General features: G+C 47.7%; 1 protein-coding gene across 4 annotated transcripts in view; it reads left to right on the forward strand.

Annotated features, from left to right (window-relative positions):
- Window positions 1-10,561: 10,561 nt before the first annotated feature.
- The window catches only part of KIAA1217 (KIAA1217 ortholog), a 323,890-nt gene continuing 322,576 nt past the window's right edge, over window positions 10,562-11,875 (forward strand). For all 4 annotated transcript variants that reach the window (XM_007445857.1, XM_007445860.1, XM_007445859.1 and 1 more), the window contains exon 1: window positions 10,562-10,631. In XM_007445857.1, coding sequence (XP_007445919.1) covers window positions 10,562-10,631 — 70 coding nt within the window. The remainder of the gene's footprint in view (window positions 10,632-11,875) is intronic.

The raw sequence follows: 11,875 nt of genomic DNA on the forward strand, positions 1-11,875 counted from the left end.
GGTATGCGGGCCTCTCACCGCTGTGGCCTCTCCCGCTGCGGAGCACAGGCTCCGGACGCGCAGGCTCAGCGGCCATGGCTCACGGGCCCAGCCGCTCGGCGGCATGTGGGATCTTCCCAGACCGGGGCACGAACCCGCGTCCCCTGCATCGGCAGGCGGACTCTCAACCACTGTGCCACCAGGGAAGCCCTATTTCATTCTTTTTTATAGCTGAGTAACATTCCATTGTGTATATACCACATCTTCTTTATCCCTACATGTAATGATGGACACTTTGGTTGCTTCCATGTCTTGGCTGTTATAAATAATGCTGCTCTGAACATTGGGGTGCATATATCTTTTCGAATTAGTGTTTTCGTTTTCTTCGGATATATGCCCAGGAGTGGAATTGCTGGATCATATGGTGGTTCTATATTTAGTTTCTTGAGGAACAGCCATGCTGTTTTCCACAGTGGCTGCACCAATTTATATTCCCAGCAACAGTGCACAGGGGTTCCCTCCTCACCAACATTTATTATTTGTTGTCTTTTTGATAATAGCCATTCTGACAGGTGTGAGAGATCTCACTGTGATTTTGGTTTGCACTTCCCTGATGATTAGTGATGCTGAGCGTCTTTTCATGTACCTGTTGGCCATCTTTATATCTTCTTTGAAAAAAGAGTCTATTCGGGTCTTCTGCCCACCATTAATTTTTTAAAATGTCTTCATTTTCGGCCATTATTTGTCACCATCCCCTACTCCCCACACCCCCCAACACATACCCCACAACTCATGCTCTCAAGGCATTGGCTATTGCACTTGGGTTCCCTGAGTTGAAATGCTCGTTCCCCAGAGATTCGCCTGGTGACAATCTATTTATTCTTTGAGACCACATGGCACCCTCGTTCCCGTCTTTCCTGTTCTTGATAAATATGGTTGCTCCTCCGTCCATGCCCCTGGTTTATACCTTTACTAGAAATCTTCTCATCTTTCTCGAATTAAGTCAACATAGATATTATCTTTAGTCTACGTGGTATCATCATTCCTTCACTGATCCCACCATGCAAAACATTTTCTCAGTGTCTCAGTGGGCCAAGGGCTGTGGTACGAGCTGGGGATTCAAAAATGATCTAAAGCTATTCTCAGTCCTTTGAGACCTTACAATCTCATGGCAGAGGCTCACATATGAGCAAATAAATACTGTGCAGTGTGATAAACATTCACAAATCTATGGCTTGTCTTATCAAGTCCTCCATCCTTAACATCCACCAATGGCAAAGGAGTGCTCGATAACTTCTTGAACAAATGATGGTATGAATGAATGATGTCATGGATGGATTGGTCACCTTTAACCTAAACCAGTACTCCACACTGCAGTGTCTTATGAGGCACTTTTAAGAGTTACACAAACAAAACATTTTACTTTTAAAAACCAGTTATGTGTCTACTCTACTATATGTAAGAAAATATATAATTATCAAACCCATACTTTTAACAATATTATAGATGAGAAAAAGCTTAATCTTTTTAAGTGAGTCAATATAAAGTCCATACTAATATAATGTGAAAATTTGGTTGCAGAAAATAAATGGCTGAACTTTTAGAAATACTGCCTTAAACAAGGTGACTTTCAGTTTCCTTTCCTTTTTCTTTTTTTCATAAATTTATTTATTTATTTATTTATCTTTGGCTGCGTTGGGTCTTTGTTGCTGTGTGTGGGCTTCCTCTAGTTGTGGAGAGCGGGGGCTACTCTTTGTTGCAGTGTGTGGGCTTCTCATTGCGGTGGCTTCTCTTGTTGCAGAGCACGGGCTCTGAGTGCGTGGGCCTCAGTAGTTGCAGCATGCGGGCTCAGGAGTTGTGGCTCGTGGGCTCTAGGCGCGCGGGCTTCAGTAGTTGTGGCACACGGGCTTAGTTGCTCCGCAGCATGTGGGATCTTCCTGGACCAGAGCTTGAACCCGTGTCCCCTGCATTGGCAGGCGGATTCTTAACCAATGCACCACCAGGGAAGTCCCCACCGTTTGCTTTTCGTAGGTTTTGTACTTTTCCTCAATCCAGTCTATATAAATCTACCCGTAGAATTTGGGGAACCTCTTGAAATAAATCTTTTAGTGTAAAAACTTGCAGCCAAGGGCAATTTAAATCTTTAAAAAATAGGACAAAGAAAGTGTGTTTGTTGAAGATGTACCAAACCATATTTATATTATTTTATTTCAGAAGTGATTCTGTAAACTCTTCGCTTGGATGTCCTGACTGTCACAGGTGAGACCTGTTCAGATGACAGGGGATAGAACTACACATAGGCTGCGTTGAGGAGGGAGGAAGGTTAGGGAGTGGCTTTGCCAGGCCTCCTGAGCAGTTGGACATGGTTCTTTGACATTTATTAGGTACAGCAGTAGCTACATGAGGACGAGGATGACAGCAACTCTGGGAAACCAACAGGGATCTGTCCTTGTCCTCGTACAGCTGTTTCGTGCCTACCTGGTCTTTTTTTCTTGTGGTTGCTGCTTTCTCTTTTTTTTTTTTTTTGGCCGCGTGGCATGCGGGATCTTAGTTCCCTGACCAGGAATCAAACCCGCGCCTCCTGCATTGGAAGCGCAGAGTCTTAACCACTGGACCACCAGGGGAGTCCCTGCTTACTCTTTATTTCTCCCTTCTCTCTTCTCTCTGTCTCTGTCTCTGTCTCTCTCTCTCTCTCTCTCTCTCTCTCTCTCTCTCATCCATGGCTTTTGCCTACTAACATCTCTGTGGGTCTCAGCTTTTTGCCCACCACATGCTTGCATCTGGGGTGACTAACTCAACCCAAGTTCTCTGGGACTTCCCAGGTTTTAAGCCCAGAATTTCCTCATCCTGGGAACACCCAAAGTCCTGGGCAAACCATCTCTTTTCTATATGGCTCATATGCAAATTCTGTAAGAAAGAAGAGGGAAGACCTGACTGGGTCTCTTAACCCCTCCCCAGCCCAGAGCATTCGAGCTCTCCCACCAGGCTCTCCCATCAGGGTGCTAATCCCTAGTGGCTGGACCAAGGTCAGGCTTGGGGGTTGCATAGAGAAGCTTCCCCAGTGCCTTCCTCAGAAGGTGCTTGTGAGCTGGGCAAGCCTGGAATTTGCTTTGCTGGTCCCCTTTTCACTGTACACACCAGTTTGTCATTTATCAGGGTCCTGGGGTTCTTATGCATATTGGCTGTGGGTGTGTTGAATGGCGGATGTGTATATGTGAGGGACCAGGTAGAAACTACCTGTTATCATTTCATTCCTTTTATTTTTATGAAATGAATCATGGTACACAGATTAGACTCCTAATACAGTGTTATGGAAACCCTGGCCCAGCTTCTAATTATGATCCCAACCTTGTCCACTCCAGAGAACATAAAGTTTGCAAAAAGGTATGTTTCAATAGCAAAACAGCATAACCTGGGAAACGTCGAATTTTAAGCACATGGCGATGAACACAAAATTCCGCACCCCCCCCCCCGCCCCGCCCCGGCTGGAAGGCAGAGAAGCTGAGCTGCAGAGTGGTTGGTAAAAGCCGGAGGTCTTCATCTCCCTCCCCAAGTTCAGCACCCCACCCACCCACTTGGCCCCAGAAATTAGGTCCTTCATTATTAAAACTGTTTTTCCCGTCTGCAAGAAACAAATTCTCCCCACCTCCTAAATTCTAGGGGCCGGGTTGGGGGAGAGAAAAATGAAATCGCTGTAAAAATACTTAAGTTCTGAAGCATGTGATTGGTTTTCAGAATTGACCGTAAAACTAGAGGGAGGGTGAAGAAGCTGGAGGGCTGAGGCTCGGGGCGGGGTGGGGCTGCTGCAGCATCCCGCACCCCATCGCACTCCCGGGGCACCCCGCGTCCTAGGAGCATCGGCAGTGCCGTACTCCACGTGCGGGGTGAACTCGGCCAGCTCCGCGCCATCCCGGTGTCACTGAGCACCCCTGTTGTCCCCCACGTGGCTCCCTCCCCCTCCCCTTCCCTCTCCCCCCACCTCGCGGGAACCGCAGGGCCGTGTATTTGCACTGACCTTTCCATTCTCTGCTGTCAGTGGCTCTCTTACAAATAAAGTTTGTGGCCGTTACTCACCAAAGCTAAGAACTGCTGAGAAAACTGAAAAAACAAGTCTAGATGCATTATTGAAACGTCTAGTTCAGCGTTTACTTGGCACTGAAGCATGTGGAGACCATCAGTCCAGTTTGAAATGGGTGCCCCTGCCCCGGTAGGAAAGGTGGGGAGCCCTGCGTTCTACAGGCAGGGGTGGAGGAGGGCAGAGGCTCAGGGCAGGGGCGGCAGGACCATCCCCTCCCCTTAGGGCCCCAAGACGCACGTCTGTAGGCCTGGCTTCTGCTGAATCAAGGTCACCTCCAGGGCAGGCTCTCAGGGCCCCACACCCCACCCCTGTACTGTACAGTGGGCCTTCCTGGCCACACCTCCCCCAGCTCATCTCACGGGCTCTTTCCCCTAACTGACCATGTCCAGGCTCCTCTCCAGCATCTCTGATGGCTGGTCCCAGCCTCACTTCCTCAGGGAAGCCCTGCCCACCTGGGATGGTCCATGGCGGTACAGAACCAGCACACTGGCTGGCACACACAGCACACTCCAGGTCTCAGTGAGCAGAGAGGATGCTATGCCTGGTGCCGCGTGGCTTGTACAGCAGTGCTCCCCGAATAATACCAGACCCAATTCTATAGTCGAGGGGAGAGGGATTTTAGAAGCTGGGTATAAGCTCCCCTTTACCAACCCTGACTTGATTCTTCATTTCAGTAGAGCAAAAGGAATTAGAATAATTGAGAGACCCCCTAAGGTGGTCGTGAGAAAAGAGGATGAAAGATCCTAAGTAGGGGGGAGGGATAAATTGGGAGATTGGGATTGACATGTACACACTACTATATACAAAGTAGATAACTAATAAGGACCTACTGTCTAGCACGGGGAACTCTACTCAACACTCTGTAATGCCCTATATGGGAAAAGAATCTAAAAAAGAGTGGATATATGTATACGTATAACTGACTCACTTCGCCGTACACCTGAAACTAACACAACAATGTAAATCAACTATACTCCAATAAAACTTAAAACAAACAAACAAACAAAAGACCCTAAGTATTCAGCAAGTTTAACAGGGCGAAGGCTGACCAGGATACAGGAGAGACAGGACCCTGACTGGCATTAACGCTCCGGGCCTCAGTTTGCTCATCTGCAGAATGGGGGAGGCCAGTGGGGAGAAGGGAACCACAGGATCCCAGGCTTCTGGCTCTGTGATTGGCTCCCCTTAGTTCTTGTTCCCCCCAGACCCACGACGGCTCACCGCAGCTTTTGAGGGAGGCCATGTGGAGAAGCCCCAGAGCAGAAATAGGCCAGCGAAGTCCCTTTCCAGTGAGGCCTCACCAAATACTCCATACTGAAAGGGTTCATAATGGTACCACTGGGAAAAGCGAGGAAGCCAGCAGGGCGCTTACGTCTGTGGAAGTTCTCACATTCCCGTGGATTCCATCCTGGGCCTTTAGGAATTCTGTGGACTATGTCGTGGTTTAGTTCACTCTGGGAGAAAAGGCATGAGCTTATACAAGTTGCAGTTTTCACTTAAAAGCTGCCACCTGGGATCCAGACCGGGGGTCTGCGGTGACGCCGTGTGAGCACCACCCTGACGTACTGCACACATGGCAGCTTAGCTGCAGTGTTTTGCAGAGGAGGTCTGTGCTCTCCTGTATCTAGCAACTTAAAAGAGATAAAAAGAAGCCCCAATAAAAACTAACATCAATGGATTCTTTTGAAAAGAAAGCAAATCTGCTTAAAGCATTAACACATTGGATTTAAGTGTGGCTCATGTTTATAAACGCATGAGGAATTTGTTATGACGTAGGGGAGGAAAGTTCCAGGACGTCGGAATAGAGAGACTTGAGTGGAGCGGGGGGCTCTTGGCCACCTCCCTTCTCCTGGGCCAGCAGGGTCTCTATGGAGCAATGGGGATTTTAAGAACTGTGAGGAAGATTGGTTATTCTGTGGAGAGATGCTGGAGCTATAAATGCTTTTACCTGGTCCCATCTGTGAGATCTCTGCCCTAAACACAGAAAGGAAAATTCTGTTTTGGTGGATGAATCATACAGAATATCATATTGTAGAATTTGTGTTTCTTGATGTGAAATGGTTGGTGGGGCTTGTAATACAGAGATGAGGTTCACACCTTTAACTAATGCTTAAGTTTCTCTTTTGAGGTCTGTGTTGGGAAACTCAAGCAGCATCATTATGTTCATTTTGCATTTGGAAACCAGAGGAGTATGTAGGGCTTATCTTGGACTACACGTAAGTGACCATCTGTGCTGGTTTGCCAGGGACAGTCATAGTTTCTGCATCTTGTCCTGTTGTCATTATTAATGGTGTCCCCTTTCCCTATCACAAGTGCTCTGGTTTATATTTAAGTATACAGTCACCCTACCCAGCTGACACACAGCTGGCAACAGTAGGATTGAAGATCCTGCATTTCACTCACCAGATCACCCATTTAAGCAAATGTTTTCCCAGTTGTCCAAAGTCCTTTATTTCTGACTTACAGAGTGACACACAACAGTGTGTCCTTTAGAAAAGGAGGTGGGTGACACATCAGACACGCGGTCTCTGGTTGAAACATTGTTGCTTGCTTCTCACTTTGTTTTGTTTGACTTTCACAGTTATCAGTGCCTTGGAAAATTATATTTTTTTTTTTTTTTTTTTTTTTTTGGCTGTAGGCAGGCCTCTCACTGCTGTGGCCTCTCCCGCTGTGGAGCACAGGCTCCGGACGCACAGGCCCAGCGGCCATGGCCCACGGGCCCAGCCGCTCCGCGGCATGCGGGATCCTCCCGGACCGGGGCACGAACCCGCGTCCCCTGCATCGGCAGGCGGACCCTCAACCACTGCGCCACCTGGGAAGCCCTGGAAAATTATATTTTATGACTTTGCCCAGCAATAATTATTTCTTTTGTGTCCCAATGTCATATCATTTTAAGCTCTCGTGTTCTTAATAGGGTTTAAAGTTAAAAAAAGAAAGAAAGAAAAGAAAACAAAAATTGAAACATAGCAGCACAATTCCGCAAATGCTTGATTGTAGCCATGATTTCTCTCTTGAAAAACTTACACAAAGGCAGTTGACATGCTTTCCTCAGCCCTGTAATTACATAGGCCTGCCGAGAAGTCATACACAACAGTTTATGATTTTTGTGATTAATGCCCAGCATGGCAATGCCTGTTAAAGTTCTTTTATCACAACCAGTAATGGCCCAGTTCAGTCATAGGTTTGCTCTGAGTGCAAAATCACCATTTGCCCTTACATCACTCTTTTATCTCATCAGTTGTCTTTCCTTTTATTTTATTTATTTTTAAATTGTCTTTATTCAGATGATATGATTTTTTTTTTTTTTTGGCCACACCATGCGGTATGTGAGATCTTAGTTCCCCAACCAGGGATCGAACCCGCGTCCCCTGCGTTGGAAGCGTGGAGCCTTAAACACTGGACTGCCAGGGAAGTCCCATCTTTCCTTCTAAATGACACGTCTCTGTCTTAGCTCATTATGAGTCATGAACTGCCAACATATGAAGCCATTAACCAAGAAATCGTCTTGCACCCTTCCTGGTTAACTGAAATGGAGTTGAAAATGTCGCCTGCTGGTAACCTCTTGTAGTTCTCTGTGTGACTGTGGGGAAATCACATGTCAAGTTCTTCCCGCTCTCCTTACACCTTTCACAGCAAATTTCAAAGTCTGGCAGTAGGCAGATTGGTTTGTCCTAGCAATTTTTTAATCCAGAAATTTAAAAAGCCTTGTATACATCCAGTTCAAATAGTGTTTCTTCCAGAAAGAACATCTCCACAGTAACGGCAATGACAATAATAGTGTGTTTCATGAAGATATGAGTTACTAAGCTAATGAAGATTGTAGAATACAGTTACTGTTTTCCAGAGACCCCTTTCAGAGAAACTGACAATCAGCGAAAAGTTCTTAGTAAAGGGCTGTGTGTTTTGGGGAGAGATGTATAGAATAGTGCCATGGCATTAACACAGAGCCTCTCAAAGTGTTGCCAGTTCCTGTGCTCAAGGAGGAGGAACAAAGGGCCAGTAATGAGTAGAGAAGAAGCTTTTCCCCATATTATGGTCAGAAAGTTTGACTTCAGGAGAACATGTTTTACTGTAAATATGTCTAAATTTCATGGTCCTTAACGATTTATGTTAATGATCTTCCCTGCTAATGCCTTTTTTCTTTTGTGCATTCCCCAGAGAATTCTGCTTCGAGGAATGTCTACAGAGGCAGCAGTCTGCTTTGCTTTGGGGGAGGGGAGGGTTTGATCGGCTAAGACACGTGGTCCCCCAAGGGGGTTCCTTGGGCTGCCAGGAAACTAAGCAGAGTTCAAGATGCTTGAGAGAGCTGCCCCCATCTTGCTTACCCGGGAATCATCAAGAGGAGCTCATCTGCTCTCACACTTTCCAAACAGCCCCAGGCAGGCATAATCTGCATCTCAAAATGGATCTTTTCTTCCTGGATTGAGCTAGTCTGGAAGGGCCCCAGGTAGGGCTGGGTGCTGTTGGTTGTTGAGGACTGCCCTTGGAGGTGCCTTGCTGCCTCCTTCATCCTGGGACCCTGCACTCTCCTTTGCCTCTGTACTGTGTCGACAGGTGGAAACTGCCAGAAGCAGGCTCTTCACACACCACATCAAGTCGGGTTGGTGTCAGAGCCCAAAGCCCAGGGATGTCTGGTTTAGGCTGATGATCTGGTGCTGCAGGGTTGCTCTCTCTCTCTCCGTCTACCCTGCCCCCATCCTTTCTGGCATGAATCATCTGAAGACAAATACACAACATCTATACAAGGATCCGGATAATCTGGACCTGGGGGCCTGAACACAGATCCCTCCTTCATAAGCACTTTGTACCCAAGGAAATAGTCAGGTTGAAAGGAGATTCGTCTGGCTTTTGCCGCAGGCTACCAGTACAGAAACTGTGTAAGATTAGTTCCTCCTTAAAGCAAGATTACCAAGTCATTCTGTTGCAAAGTCACGGAGTCCTTGAGTTACCTGCCCCTTCAAACACAACTGCCTGCCTTCATGCTACCAGGCTTGGCTTTAACTTTCTGGATGATCCACCACTTCTTGGGTTTCAAGAAAAATTCTTTTGGGAGTTGAGGGGTCTCTTCTTCCCTTCCTGATGTGAGTTGAGCTCACTTCCTGGCAGGATGACTTTTCTTTGTCCTTTATAGCCTTCCGAATCTTTCTTCTCCTAAATGGCCAAAATATGTCCCCCACGCTGCCAAAGCACACAGGTGACTCAAGGTCAGAATCTGGAGGATAGGCCAGCCATTGTTCTGCACACATTCTTCATCTAAATTAACCTAAAACCTTGCCTGAATGACCTGTAAACTGGGTCAAGTTATGGTCAGCGGCCTAACCACTGTGTTCCCCACCCCCCAAAATGATGGAGCTTCTACAGATTAAAATATCTCGCTCTCCCTACCAGTGAGTGTGTTACTTGTCCATATCTGAAACAGCAGCACCCACATTGCTCAGATTATTTTCCCGTTTTTTTTTTTGTTGTTGTTGTTTTTGTGTGTGTGGATACTGTGCCTCCTCTTTTCACTTTCTGGGAAATTTGCCAGTGTTTCAAGGACTGGGTAAAGAACAAAATAAATATTTGTAGGTAGTTTAAAGGGAGAATGAGTAAGTTGGATGTAACCCTGTCCCTTCCAAAGAAAAGCATTGAATCCATTCAAATATTTTAAAGTAATTAACTGGAGAGATTCAAAAGGTTGATTTTACTAGTTTGCTTTTCAGATTTGTGATCAACGTGTGTGTGTGTGTGTGTGTGTGTGTGTTGGGGAGAGGAAAAAGAGTCGAGAAAGTGGAGGGAAAGGAGTACAAACTTCTATAAGTCCAGCTGAAGAGATTGAAGTTGATTGCGTGAAAAGTCAGCTGCCTCTTTGTGTCTGTTAATCAAGCTCTAAACAGTTGGTGCCGGAAAGTGTTTACTCAAGAACCTTCAGCATATACCCTGTCTTTCTCACTGTCCTTTTAAAATGGGATTTCACTGAAATTTGGGACGTTCCGCAGTCGGCTGTTTATTTCTCTGGATATCAGCCTATTGGGAAGGCTGATTCTGTGTCTGAGATTAAAGAGACGGGAGAAGCGGCTTCCAGCAAAGGCTCCTGCCGGCGATCCTGGGAAATGTTTTCCTTCCTAGGCTGCGGAGTCGCCGCAGTTGGTGGCAGGGGCCACAGGCCGTGCGGGTCCCGGGCAGGAGAGCGCATCACCTGTTGGGGCCTACGGGAGCGCGCGGCGCGGGGCTGGCCTGGGCACAGCCCGCGTTCCTCGGGGGCCCGGCCCGCGGGCGGGCGGACAGACGGACGGACGCGGGGACGCGCGCGCGCGGGGGGACGCGGGAGGCCCGGCGCTGGAATGCAGTTTTCCCCGGCGAGAGAGACTTTGTACCGGAGTGGAGAGTAGTTTGGGGTGGGGTTTCGCACCGCTTCCTCCTCCCCACCCCCGGGCCCCCTTCCAGGCGCTTTCTGGGAGCTTTTTCAGAACTGCGCTCTGAAGTTTAAAGACCAGCGAAGGGCCTGGGCCGTAGGCAGGGACAATGGAAGAAAATGAAAGCCAGAAATGTGAGCCGTGCCTTCCTTACTCAGCAGACAGCAGACAGATGCAGGGTAAGTAACAGGCTCATTCAAAGATGGAGTTACGGTTCCGCGTGTCCCTCGCCGCTGGCGGCTGCGTTTTAGAACTGCAGACCGGGCGCCTGGCACAGAAAAGGCGTATTTCTTGGGGTGGTGCGTTTCCCAAACTGAGTGGAGAGCTGTGAGCTGGACTTTATCTCTGGAAGGATTTGCTTAAGCAGCAAAAGAAGTGGCGGGGTGATGTCACGTTTGTAGCCCCGTAAGCCGTTCAATACGTGCTAGATCTCTAGGCAATGACAAATATATCGCTAAAAGCAGCTTTTCATACTCACTGCTCCAGCCGTGGGAGAGAGGAGCTCTTTCTGGAAAGCTCTCTCTGGGACGGCAACACTTCCATTCATTGGTTGGGGGATTCCATGAGGCAAAGGCACGTTGGATGCAAGTTTTGTCGTATTTGAGAGTTAAATCTCAGAGTTTGGGCTGTTCTCTTTTCCAGATCGGAACAGCAGGGGAGCACTTGTCCAAGTGGGGGAGAGATGGAAAACTCGGTGAATTTTCTGTATGCTTTCATTCAAAAGTTGGGAGCTGTTAGATAATTTTCTCCGAGCAGTTTCCCTTTGTGTTTATAATAGACTTGTCTTTTCCGTAGGGAATTTCCAGAAGCCTATGTTGTTCCAAAGAAATTTTGCAGTGGGGTTGGGTTGCAGTGGAGAAAGGACTCCTTTGCTGTGCAGTGTCTGACGTCTGTGATTCCAGAGCCTACCCTGCAGTATCATACAGGCAGCATGTTCGGACACCAAACAATCGAGAAGCCCCCAGCCCCCAGCCTACCCCAGGTTCATCCGGGGGCCAGTTAGTAACGGTGTTTGCCGGGCTCCTGTGATGTGCGTGGGAGAAACAACTGCACAGGGGGAAAGGTGTGTGTTTTTTTAAAAAGGCAAAAGGGAAGTAGCAAATGACTCATCCGCACCGAAAATGCAAAACTGAGCCAGACAGAAGAAAATGCAATCAGAAGAGATAGACACACACACACACTCCCACCCACCCACCAGTGAAATGCAGGTAAACCTTAAGACCAGTAAACCCTGGAGAATCCCAGTCCACTGCAACCCAATCCACTGCAACCCAGCCCCACTAGCCATCAACTAGCCGGCTGTGCTTGTGTTTCCAAAGCACCACGCTCTCCTCAGTGGGGCTCCCTCGCCTCCCTTTCTCTCCCCATTTTGATAGACAGGATCCTACAGCAGGAAGTCAACCTCTGGGCTTCTGCTGGGATA

This window comes from Lipotes vexillifer, unplaced genomic scaffold, assembly GCF_000442215.2.
Source record: "Lipotes vexillifer unplaced genomic scaffold, Lipotes_vexillifer_v1.1 scaffold738, whole genome shotgun sequence".
Lineage (NCBI taxonomy): Eukaryota > Metazoa > Chordata > Mammalia > Artiodactyla > Lipotidae > Lipotes > Lipotes vexillifer.